The sequence below is a fragment of the Siphateles boraxobius genome, unplaced genomic scaffold, assembly GCF_051911475.1.
Source record: "Siphateles boraxobius isolate OS27281-9 unplaced genomic scaffold, OSU_SipBor_1 26, whole genome shotgun sequence".
NCBI classification, from domain to species: domain Eukaryota; kingdom Metazoa; phylum Chordata; class Actinopteri; order Cypriniformes; family Leuciscidae; genus Siphateles; species Siphateles boraxobius.
Window position 1 is genome coordinate 13,084,258 of NW_027508876.1, and position 23,286 is coordinate 13,107,543.

Genomic DNA, 23,286 nt, shown 5'->3' on the forward strand with positions numbered 1-23,286 from the left:
ACGCATACATTTACAGTTTAACATGGCAAAACAGCTCCACACGTAAACAGGGACGCGTTTGACACTGCAGAGTATTTCATTGCAATGACTGGAGCGCCCTCTACAGGCCACAGCAAGAAATCACAAAAATACACATCAAACCAGAAACATGATGTGAGATTAGAAAGGTTAAACTTTAATAATGTTTTGTCAATCATCATGGAATCAAATAAAATGAGAGGAACATGGATGAAAAGGTTAAAGGGACATTGTTAGAGAACATCCATTATTCGCAATATGTCGACAAACTAGCGCAGAACTACATTCTCAGAGGGTTACGGTGGCATTTTTGTTTACTCAGCGGCAAAAATCAAATCAAGCAGGCTTTATCTGCAACACGACAAGTGCCTTCCAGAACGCATTTTCTAAATATATTTATATGTATATATCTCCCCCAACACTTTTGTATTTTAATTTTTTCAACATTAAGGCCACTTTAAAAAATTAATTTGAAGACCTGACAAGGGGAGGGAAAAATATCATTTTCAAGTTTAAGGTTGAAACGTTGAATCGCTCCTCTTTGGCTGGACTGGTGTTAATTCCTGCAGCCAATCAGAGCCCAGGACCTGGTCGACATGGTAACCACAGATATGCAACTGAGGTAGTCTCCCCTCTCTAGTGCCCAAACCGAAAACTCCCAGCTTTGTCATCACAATGCAAGAAAAAAAAAAATATCAAATGGTTCAGGAGCTATACTGATGTAGCAAAGAAGACAGAAAAAAAACCCTCAGCAATTTTTTTTTTTTTTAAATTCTCACACAATGTCTTGAACTCCATCCTCAAAGTGGCTTTTCTCATTTTCTCAGGGTTGGCCGATGTCCAGTGGCTCTGCCGGCCAACCAACCCCATGAGGAAATCCTCCGAAATAAACATTTGGTGCCTCGTTCGTTTGATGCAGTATCTTACGTCTTGGTGAACTTGGTGTCATATAAAGCAGATTTTGAAATTTCAGTCAGTTCCTGTTGCTGCAGCCCATCTGAATGCAGTTGATAAGGGAGGGCCTTTATCAGCCCTGTGTGTGTGTATGAGAGGATTTCAATGGCTAAATGTGTCAAAATGCGTTCATTTGTGGATGTTGCTTGACAAGGATTTTAGGTGTGTGTGTGTGTGGTTGTGTGTGTATGTGTGTGTGTGTGTGTGTGTGTGTGTGTGGGTGGAAGGGCACAGGCGTCTCCAGCTCAGTCAGGACTGCATCAGAAAGCTGCAGGTCATGTTCCCCCTGCGAGTCTTACTGTACCACTGGCGGTAGGCTTGGGGGGAGGGGGAGATGGCTTTTATTTGTCCCCCAGGATGGCGTACTGATTATCTAACTGTAACTGCTGCATGGACCCCTGGCCTTCCCCTTCTCTGACCCGGCTCTTGTGCTTGACCACCTCGAAAGTCTTCTCCATCTCTCGGTCCCTAAAACAAGAAAACAGTTTCTCTCAGCATCATTATGCATTATCAGTTAGGTTCAGTTTTTTATTTACCATGTATCAACTGTCCAACACAATCGAAGGCCCCCCATACATGATAAAATAGTTCTTACGGTATTTCTGCCGTAATTATAAAATAGCAAAGCTGCTTTCAAACTTTTTATGATCAAAAACTGCATTAAACAATCACAATTAATTTTGAGATTTTCAAGATCCATGTTCATCAATAAAAACAGTAATAGTCGAGGGGTGGGGTGGGGGGGGGATTGGCCCATCAGAGAGCTAGTTGAGTATTAGTAGACTGGTAGGGTTAGATTAAGTAACTTTGCAACTACATCCCAACTTATAGTCAACAGAATGTTCAAAAGAGAACATCAAAATAAAGTTACAAATAAAAAATGTATGGAGTCAAGAATTAGTTTGTACTTCAGTAATTTGAAATGTTTTCATTTATTTTTCATAACTATGAAGAATAAAAACTAACATAACTGTGGAAAACTGGAACTAAACTAAAATACATTTCTATGACTAGGGCTGGGTACCGAGTTCGGTACTTTTTAGGTACCGACAGAATTGCCCCGATACTACCGAATATCGAAACATGTCTTGTTTTTCGGTACCAAGTTTCGGTACCTAAGTGGTTAATCTCGTCAACGTCAGTGAAACAATAAACATGCAGCATGATTGGCTGTGGCGGAAAAGCACTAGTTTACGCGGCTGCCCAGAGACGTGCCTCGTCGCACGTGAGGCTGTAGTGTGTGTGTGTGTGTGTGTGTGTGTGTGTGTGTGTGTGTGTGTGTGTGTGTGTGTGTGTGTGTGTGTGTAAGCGTCCAACCCAGATAGATAGAAAATATGTGGAAATGATCAAAAGTGTACCCATGTACCCGACTCGATGCCATAAGCACACGATGCAATATTTTCGACAAGATAATCGCTGCTAAGACCGGTAACACGGTAAATCTGATAAGGCACTTAAAAGCGCACAGAATACACTCGAGAGTAGAAAGTTTATCAGTCTTCGACTACAAGAACTGGAGCGCGTCACATATAAACCAAAACTCAGCGTATAGGATACTTGCCTCACAGACATGAGAAATAGTTCTATATATGTTCAAAATATGTCTACTTTTAAACGAAACGATTAGAAATAAATAGTTTGATAACCTAATCCATATAGGCGCGCGCGCGTTCTGCGGGAATGACGAGTCAGCATCGCAAATTCGCAATAATCATCTTTGCAGCCAACACGTTTAGTAAACACTTGTTCATTAATAAACAATTAAAATATCTCCTTGCTATCGTTTCCCGACACATCCATAATCATTAGGCTACTTTAGCCAGTGCTTTGCGGCAAGCTTCATGTGTGCTGAGCGCGAGCATAGGCTATATCCCGCACCCCAGTAGCCTATATTTAATTCAATTCACATTTATTTGTATAGCATTTTTCACAAAACATATCGTTTAAAAGGAGCTTTACAGAAAATGCATGTGTCTAAATTACAATTTAGAGTATTCTGTTATCAGGGGTGACTGTGTGTAATGCATTTCAATTAATTTTCATTCAGTTTCATTGTTAAACAGTGCATTAAGTTAAGGCAGAAACAATGAGCTCATTGAAGTAAAGAATCCACGTGCTTGTGCGCGTGTGAAATGGCTCATCCAATCAGAAATTTCAGAGCCATCCATTGTATAATGCACATTTTGGCATGGTGATGTTTTAGTATTATTTATATAATATACTCTTACATTTATTATTTTGAATTCGCTTTTATTTTATATTTTCATTTTTAGTATGAGTTTTAGTAATTTTGTGCTTTGTCATTCCTATTAGTATACACACATATATACATTTATGCAGTCATGTGAAAAAGAAAGTACACCCTTTTGAATTCTATGGTTTTACGTATCAGGACAAAACTTTCTCTAGATTTCATCCTAAAAGTGTGGATGCGCACAAAAGCTAGAAAAGCCAGAATCTGCAGAAAAGCTCCTTTTTTAAACCCAGTCAGCGGAAGATTGTGCGTAAATTCATCTCCTCCCCCAATATAACCATATATGGAGCTTACAACGCCTAGTTTTACTATGCATAAGGTCATCTGCATACCATTTACATGCGTATTCCCATCCATATGAGATGCGGATATGTGCACATTGCGAAAAATCATTCAGTAGCCCATCCTTGCCTTGTTTTAGAACAAATACGTTTTAAAATAAATAAATCGAAATTGTATAAAATAAATTTCAGAGAAAGTTTTCAGAGGAGTTAGTCTCCAGTGGCCAAATAGTATTTTTAATAGCTTTGAGCAAATCAAATGTATAAAATTTTGCCTATAAGATAAACACATTTGAATATATTTTTAATGGATACAGACAGATAGGCCTAGATAGGACTCAGCACGTAACTGACAGAACATTTATAAAAAACAAAACGTGCATATCTAACAGTTTCCTTCAAATTCTATCCTTCAAATACAATGGTACTTTCCATAATATAGGGAAGACCACAAAAATGGTTGTTATTATTAGGTTTCTGTCTTTCTGTGCATGACACCAACAGCACAGGATTACAGTATTGTGTCATCGGACTTACTCAAACCGGCCAATGGACCGTTCGATCACCGAGCGAGTCCTTCATGGTCTGACATTATACTGTCTACATTGTCATTATTCTGTCTATGTTGCAGCTAAGCCATTTGCTAAGAGTCAAGTGCGCATCATTGATCATTATTCGCACGGAAATATTTTCTCAGAGTTCTGCTATTCATAACACAAATTAAAGCAGAATTATCATGTTTCCACCAATCCTCGCTGTAGTTAAAACAGCACGCCACAGGAAAAGTGTTCAAAAGCAGCATATCCACTACAAATATAAAATAAATATTTCAGTGCTTAACTCCATTAATGAGAGTGGCATATTTAAGGCGTACACAACGTTTATACATCAGACCACGGGTCTTTAGCTGGTCATAAAATTAGGTAAATACAACCTGAGATGTAATGTCATGTGTTGTCACTCATTTCATTATTTATTTAACAAAAAAAGCCAAAATTGAGAAGGCATGGGTGACAAACTAAGTCCACCTTTTGATTTAACAGCTTTTAAAGCTATGTTCAGATGCAATTTTGCAAAACTAAGCCGTGTTGCCCTTTTCCAAACAATCCATACTTTTCCAGTCTGCTTCTAACTGAACTGCCATGAACTTTAACATTTAACATGTTAACTGAGGCCTGTAGAGTCTGAGATGTAGCTATTGGGTTTATTTCAGTTTCTCTGAGCAGTTCACGGTTTGACCTTGGGGTGAATTTACTGGGACGTCCATTCCTGGGATGATTGGTAACCGTCTTGAATGTTTTCCACTTGTGAATAATCTTCCTCACTCTAAAATTATACAATTTGTTTGGAAATGGCCTTGCAACACTTCCTAGATTGATGGGCAATAACACTTGCTTTTCTAAAATCTTTGCTGATGTCTTTCCTCCTTGGCATGGCATTGTGTTAACACATCTGAAAGCTCTAAACCAGCAAATTGACAAAACTTCTGCTTTTTACCTCTCTTCTTACCCTCTTAATTCCTTTGAAAGCAGTAAAGCACAAATTATATTTTGGCTGTCCGCGTTTTGCAATGGTCCGCGTGACGTAATTGACACCATCAGGAGGGTCCTGATTTTTGTGTCTGCGCACAAAAATCAAATTTTTGTGTCTGCGCAGACTCTGCGTGCACAACAGCGCATGTGTGGGTGACTTGAGTGCTTAAAAACAAATTCCACTAGATAGCGTCTTTCTGTGCTCACGACCAAAGTGTATACTTCGAAAGGCTTGCATGCTCAACTGTGCGAAAGGAGCAGAACGTGGAAAAAGTAGTACACTTGGGCTTTAAGAGTGCACTTAGTTTGTCACACAAAATGGCTTCTCCATTTTGGCCTAGTTTTGTCATGTGTTGTTGTTCATCTGAGGTTGTATTTACCTAATTTTAAGACCTGCCAGGGACCAGGGGCCTATACCATGAAGCCGGTTTAGGTGGCTAGCCAGCTATGTTTCAGTTTAGTTTGCGTCAACCCTGGGTTTTAGGGACCATGAAAGTGGTTTGGCTTTTAGCAGTGTTCATCGCCATTGTAACTTGCGCTCCACGGCTAACCTGGTCCGGGGCAGGTTATGTTCTAGGTAAGAGGTTGCAAACTGAACTTGGACCAATCAGCTGTGAACAAAGTGACATGCCTGATGCAATAAAGTCACTCCACCTGTTTCTACTCCAAATTAAAGGTCATTACATAGCAAATGATTTTTAAAGACAAAATCGTCTGGTTTTTAGTGATGCTTATTTAGAATAATACGTTTGTATGATTTAGATATTATTTATGTAATTATTATACCCTTTATCAATCACACATGTACAATTTTAGTTCATCAATTATTATTACGCAGTTTAAATGAATAAATATATAAAAGGTAATATAAATAGGCTTTAGCATCAATAGATGAAGCTATAAAATGACTACATGTGAGCTTAAATGTTCAATTCTCTCTATACCTTTATCAGCTGTATAAAATAACTTCACAACTTTTACTTTCTTTTGCTGTGTAAATTTGTTTAAATTCTTACTATTTTAATACTTTTATTTAATTTATTTTATTTAAGTGAATTACGCTGCTTCTCTCGCGAGAAATTAATCTCAGTTTCACTCTCTCAACATGTGATTGGCTGTTCGCTACCGATGTCACACCTAAACTCCTAAACTCAGGATCAAAGCCTGAGTTGACAGAGAAAGCTGATGATCAGCATCATGGTACCAACAAAGCCTGGTTGGATTGGTTTGGTTTTGTCAACTCTAAACTAATCCTGTAACACTGAGTTTGTTCAACTACCATCATGGTACAGGCCCCTGATTATTATGCCCTGATACATAAAACCATAGAATTCAAAAGGGTGTACTTTCTTTTTCACGTGATATATATATTTATTAATTCAACTTATTTTAGTTAGTTGCCAAAGGCAACATTTCTATTTTTAATTTATCCAATATTTATATTTAATTTCAGATTTATTGAAATTAACAGTTAATTTTAAACAATAACACTGTTTTGTCATTCCATGCACAGAGAAGATTCACACACTGTACAGTACAAACACTGCAGAAAAGATTCACACACTGTACAGTACAAAAAACTGCAGAAAAAGTATGAGTAGCGTGGCAGTATGCCATTCCTAACATACTCTGGAAAAACGAGGAAGGAAGTTAAAGGTACTGATTAAGGAAGGAAGTTAAAGGTATCGATTAAGCTACGATCAGCACACAGGCTTTTTAGATGAGCTCAGTGACTGCTTACTTGCGAGTCTCCACGTGTCTGGCGGTGGAGAGGAGAGAGGGGAACTGGGCGTCGTTGAAGATCTCTGGAGGCCCTTGAGTTGGGCCTCTTTTAGTAGAGGTTAACCGGGCCCCTGGGGGACGATACACGCCAGGTGCCTTGGGCTCAGGAACCTCAACTTCCTCGACTAACAGAAAAAGACAGATTGTTTAGAACTGATCTCAACTAATACTTTTGTTAGTTGGCCATTTATACTAATGCTTCAGACTCACCCGGAGCAGCTGAAGGGGGGGCGCCGGATTTATTCCAGGGTCCAGAGACTTTATCACCACTGACCAGGATGATCTCACCATCCTCGCCCACTTCCTCCTTCTCATACTCTTCCTCCTCCTTTTCATCACTGTCAGACAGACAAACATAAAAATGTGTACTACAACAGAGATGCGTCAATGTTTAAATTCATTTAGAGTGCTTTGAGACATTTGTGTTAGCTGAAAACCAAGGTCAAAGTGTAGTTGTTGAAATGCGCTTTCTGAAATTGTTAGCAGAAAGAAAAAAACAGGGCAACCATAGAAATTCATCTTAATACAACTACTGAGTATATTTTGAATAAGAAATGGCCATGCAAACAGCATAATATTTATGATCAGTAGCATGAAATTCATTCGATAATGTCCACAGTTTTCTCTTCACACCTCATCTGCAGGGCCTGGAGTCTGAGTCCAGTGTAGTCCACCTCCTTCTGCTCAAATTCCTTCCATTCCTCGTCCTCCTGGGGATATAAAGAAAGAGAGGTGACACTTAAGTAGTAAAACTACTTTTTTTGACATCTATGCAAGTTTGTGGTTAGCACAATACATTTTTTGGAGAAAGGAAGGAAGCTGAGAGCATCTCACTTTTGTCTTATGGGCCGTTTACACGACACCTTTTCCAACAAAAAAACCTGAAAACTTAATGCGTTTTGCCCGTTTTTTTACACAACAATGGAATTTTTGGGGCCTGAAACAAGTTTCAAAGTGCAGGTTTTTGAAAACAATACCGCTATCATCTCATGAATTTGTAAAAACTGTAACGTCATGCACAAGTGTATTACGTGTTCAGTCTATATGCGCATAGTGTTGATTTACAAAGTAACATCGCCAACTACAACTACTGGAAGCAGAATACAGTGTTTTTAGTCGTTTTTTGCAGATCCGTGTGAACGGAGATCATTTTGACAATGTTGTTGTCTGTACGTAAAAAATGCAAAGTACATCATTGTATAAACGTATCCTTAATTGTAAATGTAAATCAAGTATATTCTCAAGTAACTTCCAGGTTAAGCATGGCTTGAGTAGACGCACGCAAGTGTAGCTCCCGACCTCTTTCATTCATCTAGTCGTTCTTTTTTTGATATATGTTCACTACAATCCATTATCTGGCAGCTGATATTACTTGAAATAACGGTGGAACAAAAATGACTAGTAGAAATCAACTTCGTAATAAAACTGGCGACAAAGACAGCGAAGCTTCGAGCAAGACCGACGATATGGCGGCGCCATCCCCCGAGGGCTTAACGGCTTTACCACAACATCTCGAAAGGCTCCGGTCAGTGCTTCTTTCTGATATGACGCAAGTAGTTCACTCTCTTAAAAGCAGAACTGGCTGGTGCATTGTCACCTGTGAACCCGACACTTGAACAAGTTAAATCATATTATGAAGCTCATGACGAACGACTACACGAGGTTGAAGATGGACTAAATGACTACAGTGATGGGCTGGGGAAATGTTGAGGCTTCAATGGATGCGCTACTGAAAGAGAGAATGTCACTGAAGGAAAAGCTGGACGATCTCAAAAATCGTTCATGGAGAGTTGAAAAGTCGTTCAACTCTCATATTTCTATTATATGAGAGTTGTGGGCATCCCTGAAATTTGGAAGGACAAGATCAGATTAACTTTATGACTGATTTTTTTGAGGAAGTACTGGGGAAAGACTTCTTCACGAGTCCTCTTGTTCTTTCTCGTGCCCAACGAGTCGGACCCAACCCAACCAACGATGCAAGGGCCAATCAGACCAAACCAGAGTGTTTCTGGTTCTTTTTCACTTCTTCCAGGACAAGCGTCGCATCCTCAGATTCAGTAAGCAAGCGAGAGTTGCTCTTTCGCTGGCACCGGGTGTTTTTCCTGGGGAAAAAGCGAGCAGCGTTCAAAGATGTGAAATCTCAGCTCTATGAAAAGGGAGTCAGATTTGGTCTCTTGTACGCTGCAAGGCTCCGGGTTACTCAAGAAGAGAAACACTTGTTCAGCACGCCAGCAGCAGCCAACGAGTTCTAATGTTCAGATTGGGGTGAAGAATAATGTGCAAAGACTTTCCTTTTGCCCCTTCGGGTAAGATTTTTTTTTTTACTTTCGTACTTTCATTCGGTTTCATACATAGACTGTAATTAAAAAGCTTCATACTGTAACTATGTGCAAACCCAAGGTTGCGCTGGACTTATGATTATAAAATCGTACACTCCTTTTCTTTTCTTTTTCCGGCTGTATAACACACTTTTTAACACCGTTTTGAACCTCATTTTATAAGGGGACTGCACCTACATTTTATATGACTTGATTTGTTGGTTCGCATTCTTTGGAGGTTTTTCGTTGTGTTTTATCTGCGCTCATCCTCAGTTGGGGAATTAGACCTAGGAATTGTAATGTATTTTTTTTTCTTTTTTTTTGGTTACGAGGGGCGGTTGGCAGCATTGTTTACCTCTGGTTTCTTGTATCTTATTTTTTTTTGTTATTTACAATTTATGGCTACAATTTGTTTTAGATCAAAACCCTTGCATGCTTCTAATTTCTGTATCATAGTTAATATAGGTGGTGAAGATAGAGGTCATCCTGTGAGGCTTATTACATGGAATGTCAGGGGATTAAATGGTCCTGTTAAAAGAGCTTAAGTTTTCTCCCATCTTTAATCTTTCAAACCATATATATTGTTTTTACAAGAAACACATTTAAGACTGGATGATCACAATAGAATTCATAAGATATGGATTAGTCAAATTTTTCATTCTAAATTTAATAGCATATCAAGAGGTGTGGCAATTTTAATTAATAAGAGAGCACAGTTTATACCTTTTGACACAATCTGAACATCAGAGAACGACCAATCTGGGCATTTAATCCATTACTGCTATCCAACGATAAGTTCTATAACTTTGTCTCAACTAAAATGGATAGTGTCTTACTCGTTACTCTGGGAGACTTTAAAGGCTTACTTGAGGGGTCAAATATTATCTTATACATCATATGCTAATAAAGAACATAAGAAGGAACTGGAATACCGTTTTGGCGCTGTGGCGTGAGATAGCTCTGGCACAGCTCAGCTCAAGAGAAGCATCAGCGCGGAGCGCACATGATCTTCTCTTCCGCCTTAATACCAGTTACAGTGCAAAATAAACATGAATGAGCATCTGAAAGTGTGTACAACTTATCAAAATCCGTATGTATCATTTCACATGGAATCGCTCAGTGTTTCAACCATGGAAAGATGTCAGTAAAACAGCTTGTAAACAATGTCATGTAACGTCACATTTACCTCAGAAAAACCATATCCAGTGACCATAAACTCGTTAGTCAGGTAGAAAAATTAACTCTAGAGAGGAGCATTTTACTAAATATATGCACCATATTACATATTCATTTAATTTAATGTTCTTCAATATTTAATGCATGTTTGAATAAATCTGGCAAGTTTTTATGACAGCCACCATTTAAATGTTTATATTTCATATAACTATAATTATAAAAATAAATAAGTGTAATTTAAGTGTTGGTATACAAATCAGTTAATTTTTACCTTCAATATTATAGTAGGCTAATGAAGCCTAGTAGGCTACAACTGACTCGCATAGTTTACAGCATTAGTTAAGAGATTTGTTTTCCTTGAGAAAATTGGCCATGTATTGTACCTGATATATAGGAGTGGGAGATATTGACAAAAATGAATATCTCGATATTTTTTTTCAATATCTCGATATTCAGACGATATTTTTGCAATCCTTCAAAGAAATGTGTGCAAACTGGTAAAGAAGGTCCAGTTGGTCTTTTGACTTGCTGCATTTGACCTATTATTGTATAGAATTACTAGTACATAAAGATATGAGACATTATTGATTTAAAGACTCCTAAACTTTTAAAAATAATAAAATATTATTCAATAGTCATTTATTATTCAAAGACTTTATTGTTCTTTTATATTTTTAATAGGTGTGTAACGGTTCGCAAAATTCATGGTTTGTTTTGATACGATACAGTGGTGTCACGGTTCGGTACGTTTTCGATACAGCAAAAATAAAGAAATGCCATAGAAATTTCCTATTTATTAATAGAAAAATTATTTTTAAATAATTGTGAGTTTTCCTACATCTTGAAACTTTTAGTTTTATAAATGGGGGTAATCTTTGAAGGATGAACAAATAATGTTTTGGTCATCACATTAAAAATAAAATTTAAATAACATATAACATTTGAGTTTTGAAGTGCTGGAAAAAGATGTGTGACGTACTTGAAAGCATTTTAATATTTCTGCCAAACTTCCATGGTTACAAGTTAGTGTTACTACATTAAATCCATGGTGAATGATCTGTGGACTTAAAACCTATAACTAGTTCATTCATGGAACAATGTTTCTCCTGGTTTCCACATCAGCGCTGTTTGATCAGTTAATAATAGAGAAATTGTAATGCTTCTCACTAGATCTCGTAGCGATGTTATTACTTAAGTGGCGAATTCAAATGCTTTGTTTACTGCATCTCTTATGTAGTAACGGTGTTGCTTCAAGATCGGATCGCGCTGCACTGATATTTGTCCGAAATGATAAATGGTCCGTAAAGCACAAAATAATGAGTTTCGTTCCGTTTTCATTACATTTGCCAGTTGATGTTGCGCAACATAGTGGTGTTCGCTCCAAGGCGAATTTTGTTCGGCAGGAAAAATGGTCCAACCACCGGAATGGTTCGGTTTGTAATGCGTACGGAACCGATCTCTTGGGAAAATGTATTCCATCTTTTGGACTCATACAACGCAATTTTCTAATGATGCAATCACGAAGCTCGCCACTCGAGGACGCCACAGACATTTAAGAAAAACTTTTTAACTTAAGATCATTTTTCCACAAACAACGCATATTTTGCCTTCTCTTTACGATTTTGGATTGTTGCTTCAACCTAAACGTCATAACACACAGGTAAGAACTTCGTAGTTGTATATTGCAAATTAGTAACTTTAGCAGCTTACTCTCGTGCAATTGAGGAACGATCGTGATTTTGTACAAAAACTAATATACAGTCAAACAAACCCCTACAGTATTAAAATCGCTACATATAATTGTTTAGAAGGTTATAGTGTGCTTTATTTGTTTTCTCTTTAACTTCCTTCAGCTCTTTTCATGTTTGGGGGGTCAGATTGTACAAATTATGAAATATTCGATATCCCAATTTTGCATATCGTCCAGACAACAATTTGGATATTATCGTCTAAACGATATATCGCCCACCTCTACTGATATCCAAAATAATCAATATTGAATCGAATCCAATTGGAATCCAAAGCTTGGGAATTGGCAAATTTTTGTCAATACCCAGCCCTATTAGCAACCAAAAAGAAATCAATAAAAAGTTTTACATATTATATACTTCTAAATTCCCTCAGATCCAACGGATATGGAAAATTTCTTAATTTAGATATTCCTACTTTCAGATAAGGCAGTAGATATAAAACGCGACGTCGAGATTGAAGAAATTACTAGGGCCATTATGGCAATGAAGAGTGGTAAGTCCCCAGGCCTTGATGGGTATCCTACTGATTTTTAAAAATAATTTGCACCAATTCTTTTTGAGGTTTTTAAAGAATCTTTGGAGGCAGTCTATCCCTTCGCCAAAAATTCGGACTAATTATTCTCGATCATACTTTTTCCCATTAACACGAAGGACTCGTCAGGGATACCCACTGTCCCCACTCCTATTTGACATTGTAACTGAACCTCTTTCAATAGCTTTGAAAACAGCCACAGCGTTCCAGTGGGTTAGGAGGGGGGGTATTGAGCATCGTGTGTCTTTATACGCCGATGACCTTTTGCTTTACATCAGTGACCCCATATCTAGTTGTCCTTTGATTATATCATTATTAGGTCGGTTTGGTACCTTTTCGGGATACAAATTAAATTTCCAAAAAAGTGAATGTTTCCCCATTAATGATTTGGCATTACAAATTCAACAAGAATCACTACACTTTGGCTTTAAATATCTTGAAGTTCATATGACGTGCTTCTTTTCTTTGTTTGAAGCCAATTATAAAGCTCAGTTCAAAGAAGTAAAGGCAGAGTTAGGCCCCATCCACACCACTACGTTTTAGTTTAGAAACGGAGACCTTTTGCTACGTTTGCACCTCTTGTCCAAACTACAACGGCAAAAACGAAGACCTAAAACGGATAAGTTTAGAAACGCTGCGACCCCGTTTTGAATCTCCGGAGGGCGTTTAGTGAAGACGGGTCAAAACGGAGGACTTTATAAACGTTGACGCAGAGGCTCACGCTTGGCATTCTGATTGGGTGTCGGGCCTGGAGCAAGTGCCTTTCAAGTTTTTATGGACATATTTCATTTACTCTACTGCCCTATCTCCGCGTTTCTCCCTGGTTTTTGGCAGTTTGTTATATAGGGTTAGGTTTTTAACCCTCAACTCGGGGGGTTTTTTTCTCTCTCCGAGGTCATACTTTAATATTCATGTTTCTGTTTAATGAGTGAGTTGCAGGTCTGTGTTTTATTAGTTGTTTTCTCCCCTCTTTCCACCCTCTACTACACTCCCACAGCTTCACACAACCATTTTTTGAGACTTTTTCCAACTCGGAGGTGAACGACCAAACTAAAACGGGGGTTTCATGACACTTTTAATCGACCTCCAAGTCGCAACGCAATTATTCACAATAGAGCTTTGAAGTGCTGGAAAAAGTTGTGATGCAATTTCATCTGCAACAGCATTGTGAACTTTTAAAAATACACGATTGGTTTAAAAAAAAAAACACCCACGACTGGCAGATTAACATACATTTTTGAGTAGCATTAATTAAACTAAAATGTATGTATATGAAGATGTTATCAGTGACAAGATGATTGACCTGCCAGTTTACAGTGACAGGATGCTGGGTGCCTATGTGGGAGCATGGTCTTAACGTCCCAATAAAAAAGGGCGTGGTGTTGGTTTCTCTCTATCTGTTGTCTATTGGATTTTGAGAAGTGGGAAACTTGCAGGGGTGGGTTAACGTTAATGGAAGTTGCTATAGTGCTTTCTTCTCTGATGAATATCTATATAAAATGGCATAAACAAAATAAAAGTAGGGTGAGGCTTTGTCCATCAGGAATTGATTGAAAAAAAGTTGCATCATTTGCAATTGCTGCGATTAACCGGTAGAAATGTGTCAACCAGTAGAGATATTGGACTATCATCTCTATCGTGGTTAAGCTCACGTAACGTTGCTGTGCTACGGGGTGTCACAAAAGCTTATTGTTTGCATGCGTTTTTTAAGTATTGCGTTTGATTGATTTTTAACCGTTGAAGCGCAGTAAGCAGCGAAATATAACTAATATCGCTATGTGCGTGTGCTGTCAAAGATTTTCTCAGCACTGTCTGAAAGATGCGCGCACATGAAAGCTCAAAGCGCGTGAGAACTGAACGGAGTGCTTTTTGCTGACTAATTAGGCTTGAACGGTTAAATACACACTTACAAAGTGACCATCTCTTTGCAAGAAAAGTAATTTATGTCCTAAGTGAACAAACAGTTGAGAAAGAAAGCGCACAAGTCTATTGGATGCATGCAGTCGGTCTTAAAGTGACAGAATCCAAATATACCAGCTGTCGTTATTAATAATGTTAAAAAAAGAGCTCCTCACTGAATCACTTTTGTAACTAACTAAAGAATAAATGTATATTTAATTTACACAGTAAATACAATGTTTTTATACATTTTATTACTTTATACAATTTATGTATTTTTTTAATTCTAGAGCTTGAAGTTTTTGAGGTACGTCAATTGTATTTGTCTTTGATCTATTGTAGTTTGTTTTCCTGTTTGCTTGCTTCGTTCTTTCATTATCACTGTTTGTCTTCAGTAGGCTTGAGTTCTTAAGCTACTATTAGTTTTTTGTAATATTGAAAATGGTAACAAGAATTATGAAACTTCAATGGTTTCAATTTTTAATATCATAAAATCCTTATTTAAAGCAAAAATAACAATATCGGGATATATATATCGTAATCACGAAAAAAAAGCTCATATCATGATGTGCACAGATAATCACTAATAATAAATACTACAATATTCCATTTGAAAAAAAATATCATTTATATTTTTAGGGTGACTTTAAACAGACAAAACAATTGAATAAGACCTACATAAAACATCAGTCTGTCATTTTCACAGAAAGGTCCAGCTTTGATTAAACACTAAGAGGTCAACAAATCTGAAAAATGAACCATGCATACATTGATTGAACACTTAAGATCTATAACATTCATTTAGAAAATAGATAGGGTGAATTTCCAATTCACTACGACTTCATAGACATGGTACTAGTAGACTACGTCTTGAAATCTGCCTGCTCTTCTGTTACACATTCAAAACTAGGCTATATACGTTTTCTTCTCAAAATAACGTACTTTTTGGGCACAGTGGGAAAATTGGGATGCAGCACAACTGACTTACAATATTTCTTGATGTGCATCACAATATGAAAAAGTGCAGAATTTAATTAAAACGATCTGATGTCATTGTAAAAGTACAATCATACACCACCATCGCTTATTAGCACCTAGCTATTCTGTAATGACATGAGAAACGAGCATATGGTGGCGTTGAAGGACAGTTACAGGATCAGTTATAAGACCCCTGCAAGACTTACAAAGGCCTGATTTCCCATGGAACAATATGTCGTCATATCACCCAACATACGTCACTTCAGACACGACTTCTATTTAGGGGCAAAATTAAAGGCATGGTTCACCCAAAAATTTACACACCCTCGTGTTGCTCCATTCCCATTTGAAATGTTAATGACTAGTACTGTTATTCTGTCTATTGACTTTAATTGTAAGAAACATTTTTGAAACTGAAGTAAATGACTGATACTGTCAATATTTTTCTGTTCTGCTAAAACCCTCATTTTGTTATTTTTGTATTTTATTTTTTAAGAGGAAAAGTCGTGCAGAGTGAGTAAATCATGACCGAAATTGATTTTAAAGTTAATTGTAAATTTAAGCAGCCTAATAGCTTTCATAATCACAAACACATGATGGATACAACACATCACATTAACTTTCTCTTATAGACAAATTAAACATATAACCTTTTGTTAGTGTTAATTAGCTGTCACAAAGCCGAGTGAACTGCGTGCTTAGCCCACATTGCTCAACGTTTCAAGCGCGTTTTGAATGTTCTCTAACCTAGGCAAGGCAGCTCACGGGTTTGTGACGCAGCCGGTGTGTTTTTTGACTCTGCATTACCTTCTCAATCTGCGCGTCCTGATTCTCACTCTTAGTCGACTTCTCCTTCTCCCTTTTCGTCTTTTTCAACACCATTACGGCTCCTCCGGTCGCCTGCTCCTTTCCCTTGACCTTCTCCTTCTTTTTCTTCTTGTCGCGCTTGGCGAAGAAGTCATCCAGACTCTTCTCCACGCCGGCCGGAGCCACATCCGCCATCTTATCCCCAAATTTCCTTCACTTGACACTAAAAAAGCTCTGAAATAATCAGATCAGCGTCTGAAACGACAGCAAACGAGCCTTTGCGTGTGTGACTGCCTGATAATCCGTATTTCATGTGTATCCGCAGGTTAACGGTGTGCTGAGAGCAACCGACAACTCACCAGCTGAAAGTGTGACACACACTCGCCCAATGCACCGGATAGGGTTGCTTCCAATCTGACCCGGATGGGAAAGCAGATTTGTGTTTGACAGTTTTGCTATCCAATCACTGAGCACTATGTTAGTTTTCGACCAATCACATCGCAGGGTGAAGATTCTGCACAGTGATTTTGCCAGATTGTGCAACTATTATGTTTTAGTAGTTATACAAGACTTGTTGAGTAATTTATTTAACAATTAAAGAAAACATTTCTACTGATACATTTACATGTAGTGCCGTTTTATACTGAATAAAAAAACACGATTGCAAAAAAGAGGCACACTTGCAGAAATTACTAAATTTTTCTCAATATTACTCAACTTAGCCTTTATTTATAACGTTAGAGCACGTTTAAAAACAACCGGAGTTGACCAAAGTGCTTTACAATGCACATAATATAGCCTACGCTTTATAATACCTACCAATACTTAACCACAAAACCTGGATATTTATATTTAAAATGTAGTAAAAAGATTAAGGATAAAAATATTTTTAAAACAGATTTAAAAACGTTGAGCGACAAGGCTACTCTGACATGAAGTGGAAGCTTGTTGTTCCAGGGTGGTTCCCAAAATTTTTTTTTAAAGTGGGGCCATTAAACATCCTTCTGCGTAGTCCCCTCTTCCACTCTGCAGTCACACCTTTTCCATTAACGATTTTTTTCCCATTAATACATTTTTCATAGATTGTCAAATTATTAAAATTCCATTAATTAAATTATTAATGTTATAAATAAAGCAATACATTTAACTAAATCAACTATTTGAACCAAATGAAACAAAAGCCATCTTTGCACTGCAGTGGCACATGCTGCATGTAGGCTATTTACACACTGTTTAATGCTGCTCAGAGGTGGCAAGAATGCAATTACAATGGCATAAACAATGTTACGAGATAATGTTTTAAATTAAACAAATGTTCAATAGAAAAAAATATAAGATGGTATATTTTTAAATATTAAACTAAAATCGTCACTGTCTTAATGAGTGAGTCATTCATTCATTCATTCAGTCAGTAATTCATTCATTTATTCATTCAAAAACAAAATGAAGTGTATTTATGAATAGATTATTATCCTTGAGTCTCCCTCCTCTATATAAGCCATATACAGTAGATTAGTTCAATAACGAAACATGTTGTTGCTTGGAAAGCACAACAGTTCAAGTCGAGTCAACTCACCTTAATTTATTAGCTTAAGGCTACAGTGATAACAGTGATAAGGAAAATGATCTATAACGGCTGCTTTTCAGCTGAAGTCAGTTCAGTGTTTATTCAGTTCCGTTGTAAATAAAGAGCATCAGTTATTAAATCTTAACATCTATAAATAGTTCTGCAAACAATTTTTTGTCATGGTCCAGCTCAGTTCAGTTCTCATACCATAGCATCAGTAGCCTGCAGTCAGATCAATAATTTTGTTGAATAATAAAGGGGTGGCTGATTATGATTTCACTTTTGACTTTTCTAACTTTAGTTAGTGTGTAATGTTGCTGTTTGAGCATAAACAACATCTCCAAAGTTACAACGCTCAAAGTCCAAACCAAAGGGAGATATTTTGTTTTAAAGAAATTGCTTTTTAAGCACTACAACAAACGGCTGGTAGGGACTACACATTCCTCCCGGGTTAGTGACATCACGAACCCTAAAATGTACATAAATCCTGCCCTCGGGAAAGCATTTATAGATTATCATGACAGAATTAATTAGAAAAACTAACCATTCAGAAATATCCTGTTGCATTCTACATGTTGTCACTTCTTCTTGAGTCCTCTATCATTGCCTGACACGGTTTGAAAAGGCTAAAAGTTTTTAAAAAGTTCAGTGCATGTCTGTTTGAGGTCAAAGGACAGAAGCTGTTGAAGCTCCGCCCTCTGTGCAGCAGCTCAATTTGCATTTAAAGGGACAGACACAAAAATGGTGCGTTTTTGCTCACCCTCAAAAAGTTAAAATTTTAACATGCTATATAAAAATATCTGTGGGGTATTTTGAGCATACACATTCACATACATACTCTGGGGACATCAAAGACTTATTTTACATCTTGTGAATATGGCATTATACCACCCCTTCAAGTGTCCCCAACTAAGCAAGACAGTGGCAAGGAACCCAAACTCCATCTGGTTACCGAATGGAGAAAAAAACTGTGGGAGAAACCAGGCTCAGTTTCGGGGGCCAGTTCTCTACTGGCCAACGAACAAACATGATGTGATTATGATTCCAGGCTGCATCACAAGTCAGAATTCAGATTGTGGATCGGTAGCATTCAAATATTTATCCAGTTCCTTTTGCTTGAAGATCGATTAATCACGTCGGTATGGAGCCAAAGCTGGCCATCAGGATCTGTGCGGAGGACCTGTCTGGTTCTTGTGGTCTCTGCTTAGGATCAGGGTTGCTGTCATGTGGATGAGGCCTGCACAGGGGATTGACTAGAAGACACGTTCTCTGCTGACTTTCAAGTTTTTGCGTTTTTGGTCATGTCTAGGTGAATGTCCACCATTTTGATACAGATATGGGACGGATCCGACTGACTGCAGTAACCTTGGGATAAGGATGAGACTGACAGACTAATATTAGCGTAGATGCCATCGTAATAACGATAATCACTTATATACTTTGGGTGTTATAGGAAGTGTTCCCAGTTCTGGTTCGTCAGGGTGCAAATAAATATAGAGCTGAGTATCATCAGCGTAACTGAAAACTAATGCCATGCCTCCTAATGATATCTCCAAAGGGTAGCATGTACAGAATGAAAAGCAACAGTCCTAGTACTGAGCCTTGTGGTACTTCACCATACTGAACTTGTGATCAATATGACACCCCTTTTTTAGTGCAACAAATTGGTAACTGTCAGATGAGTATAATTTAAACCATGCCAATGCACTTCCACTAATATCAACGTAATTTTCAAGTTTATTCAAAAGAATGTTGTGGTCGATGGTATCAAATGCAAAACTAAGATCCACTAACACTAATTGAAAGATACAACCATGGTTGGATAATAAGAGCAAATCGTTTGTAACTCTAATGAGAGCAGTTCTGCTGTGGCTTTCGTTGGAACTATTATTTCAGTGCAAAATAGAGCAAACAAAACTGACACTACTGTGTTTAAAATGTACATAAATTATTATTACCTTTTTGGTTGTTGAACTGTTGGATAAAATCAATATCACTTTTGCAACTGTGTGAATATACTCTGGAAAAATTGCATTCTTGCCCGTATAGTTTATTATCAACATTAAAGGTGCATAATGTGTGACTTTTAGCGACATCTAGCGGTTCGGTTGCGAGTTTACACTAAGGGCTCAGCCCACCGCTCACCCCTCCCTTTCGAAGAAGCTACGGTGGCTAAAACGGGACAAACATCGTCGTCTGAGACGGCAGAGAACAGCCAGAGTAAACAAAGTTTCTGTACCACAGTCCATTATAAACCACATCATGGATAAAGTTTACAAAGCCATAGTCAGGTGAGGATCAAGGGTCTTAATACGTAATATAATAATAGTAATTAGTTGATTGTCTCACGAACGTAACCAGCACATTCTCCCCACATAGCAAACCCATAATATAGCGAGGGAGAAGAACCACATGAAACTATGCAACTATATATTTTTTCTAACTGGGTAGTAAAAGTTTAGCTGGCTAAACTGAGCTGTTACTGTGGCTGAGCTGGTTAAAGCGTTAAGCCTTGTTTATACTGGACGCGTCCGCATGAGCCCAAAGGTGCGTGCGGCAAAAATAACGTGATTGTAACAGCGCGCGCGTCTCCGCATCCCCTAGACACCATTTACTACACACAATAGGCTTTTTTCTCTGATTTTGGAAACTCGATCGACTTAAAATGCTTCCAAGATCGATGGGTTGGTGATTCCTGTAACTGTTTTACGGTCAATAACAAGAGTACTAATCAGCTGTCTCACGAACGTAACCAGCACATTTATCCCCACATAGCAAAGCCATAACACAGCGAGGGAGAAGAATAAAGTTACATGAAACAATCCAACTACATATTTTACGCCACTGACAAGGGAAAAGTCATTACTCACGGTGTTTATGGCTAGCTTCCAGCTTTCTGCGGCTTCTCTTTGTTCGCTCACGCTGTTTGTTCGCTGTCGGCTACGGTAGAAACATGACGTCACAATATGTCGACCTTCATAGAAGGGGATTCCCGCGCCTATGTAGATATAAATGCCTCATTCTAAGGTAATAAAAACATTACGGTTTATTAAGTAAGTTCTTTATACACCACTGAACACATAGTTATGGATGTCATATTGCATTTCTGTTAATAGATACTCAAAAATTTTACACATTGCACCTTTAAAAACAAGTACTCACACGGAGTATGTTTTTGTATCGACAAGAGTTTGAGTCTTAAATAGATCTCTTTGCAAAGTCTGTGTCTATATTTGTTTATTTCATGCTAGTAAGTGCTAAAACCCAACTTTTACAGAGGTACAGTCATACCCCAGTTTGGGAACCGGTTTGGGGCCTACAATAGAAAAAGCATGATGACCCTTCAATTTATAGCAACAATTGGGGATTTCCACAGAACTTGGTCAGATTTCCAATGCTCTCGTAGGAGAGTAAGGGACAAGAGGGTCAAGAAGATATTGAGGCACAAGGGCTGATAAAGCGTTATAAATATAAAGCAACATTTTAAAATCTATCCTCCATTTTATGGGAAGCTAGTGTAGGGATGTTAATACTGGTCAAATGTGATCACTCCTTCTCTAAACCCTGTAAGGAGCACGGCGGCTGCATTTTGGACCATCTGTGAAAATAATAAGGCAGTTTGAGGCAGCCCAGTGTACAATGAGTTGAAAGAATCTAACTTTGATGAGATTAACGAGAGGGACATAATCTGGTTTAGAAAGAAGACTTTTGCAATAGATCTCAAGTGGAAAAAGCTACGCTTGACGACAACAGATCTGCTTATTTAAAAGCAGAGATAAGTCTAGAATCACTCCAAGGCTCTTTACATGTTCTTGTACATTTGATGACAGATGGCCTATTTGATCAGTTAAAGTGATCCCTCTTGTGTTCTGTAGGACTTTTATGTTAAATTGAATTCTTAGTTCCCCATTGTTTCTGTGTTCACTTCCTGTGTTTGGTTCCTGTTTTGCCTTGTACCTTGTTTGTCACCATAGTTACTCTTATTAGTTCCCATGACATCAGTCACCAACACCTGTCCCTCACTGCTTACATGTTACATAAAGAGGACTTGGGAAACAAAAATCACAAGTTCAGTTTTGCTCCCATTTAACTCTAGGAAGTAAACATTAAGTTCCCGATGTCAGCGAAGCAATTTAGGGCATTCACAAACAATATTTCTTCCCCCCTAGCATACTGGAAAATAAAATTGTGTTATCAGCAGCGCAATGATAATACAAGCCATATCCCAAAGATTAAGTCATACATTGTCAGAAGTATAAACATTTAAAATAGTAATGGTCCTAAAATTGACCCTTGAGGGACCCCACATAATGGAAGTGATCTAGATGAAAAATTTCATTAGATTAACAGAAAGCATCCTTTCTACAAAACAATTATATATATATATATATATATATATATAATATATATATATATATATAATATATATATATATATATATATATATACACACACACACACACACACATATATATATATATATATATATATATATATATAATTGTTTTAAATAGAAATGTGAAATGATCAATTAAAAATATTATTTATGTATAAAAAATAATATAAAGAATTAATTTGGTTATTAATACAAAACAATAATATTTTAAGAAGTTGATTGGATAATTGTGGTTTGCTACTGCTGTGATCGTATGTGAGTGACAGGTTGATCCCGCCAAACACAACATCAGAGAAGAGAAGAGATGTTGTTGCAAGAAGGAGGGGAAGTTATTTTGATCAAAGGTTATGAGTACACATTAATAAAAAAAAAGTTGCAAAATTTCATAAAAATTTAAACAATAAAAAAAAACAAAAAAAAAAAACAAGAATTGCCCATTTTTATTAATGATAAATTTAGAGACATAGTATGTCATTTTGGCCACTAGTCTAAAGGTCGCATTTTCAAAACAGTAACAAAGGTGAGGCTTGATGACACTGTGAAGGAGCATGGAATGATGGGAGTTGTCGTCTTTACCTCCACTGCCAATGGAAATCAATCCGATGGGATTGGATCTATAACCCCTACGTTTGATCCTGACTTTTTATTCGAATACATTTTCTGCGAGTAACATAATGTTTAATGCTAAATTACTACTTACACTAATTGTCTAATTAAATTGTGGGATAAGGCAGCTCAGTTATACGTGTTCAAACCAATCATACTAAAAGTACATTTTCCACAGCATTTGAAAAAAGGCTGACTTACTATTAATATATAATACATAGACCCACTGTATTTAATTACACTGCCATAGGCTTTTGTTAAACAGTGTTAGGAAATGCCACAACGATATTGATTGTTGTTTTATTTCTCGTCTTATCCAAAATTCTTCTTGGGTCATTTGATTCACCCATTGCCATGGGCTGCCCCCAAAATCACACACTCTCTTGAGTAGGTACTTATTTTGAACAAGTAATTACTTTACACCACTAAAAAAGT

The 23,286-nt window shown here is 37.4% G+C and overlaps 1 protein-coding gene across 2 annotated transcripts; it reads right to left on the reverse strand.

The window, feature by feature from the left end:
- Positions 1 to 154: 154 nt before the first annotated feature.
- On the reverse strand, positions 155 to 16,713 carry cdv3 (carnitine deficiency-associated gene expressed in ventricle 3). Of its 2 annotated transcripts, XM_077244336.1 has the most exons (6): positions 16,642 to 16,701; positions 16,283 to 16,537; positions 7,455 to 7,531; positions 7,032 to 7,159; positions 6,781 to 6,946; positions 155 to 1,440 (listed from the first exon to the last, which is right to left on the reverse strand). In XM_077244336.1, exons 2-6 carry the CDS (start codon positions 16,475 to 16,477, stop codon positions 1,314 to 1,316), a joined length of 693 nt encoding a protein of 230 aa, XP_077100451.1. In that variant the 5' UTR covers positions 16,478 to 16,537; positions 16,642 to 16,701; the 3' UTR covers positions 155 to 1,313. The 2 variants fall into 2 exon arrangements, with proteins under 2 accessions (XP_077100451.1, XP_077100450.1); XM_077244335.1 differs by having other exon boundaries at positions 16,283 to 16,713.
- Positions 16,714 to 23,286: the final 6,573 nt, after the last annotated feature.

Bases quoted from the DNA above. Each gene is read 5' to 3' on its own strand.
- cdv3 (XM_077244335.1), bottom strand. From the start codon at position 16,477: ATGGCGGATGTGGCTCCGGCCGGCGTGGAGAAGAGTCTGGATGACTTC. The intron at 7,532-16,282 runs GTAATGCAGAGT...TTATATCCCCAG, and splicing joins AGGACGCGCAGATTGAGAAG to GAGGACGAGGAATGGAAGGA. The intron at 7,160-7,454 runs GTGTGAAGAGAA...TCTGTCTGACAG, and splicing joins CTCCAGGCCCTGCAGATGAG to TGATGAAAAGGAGGAGGAAG.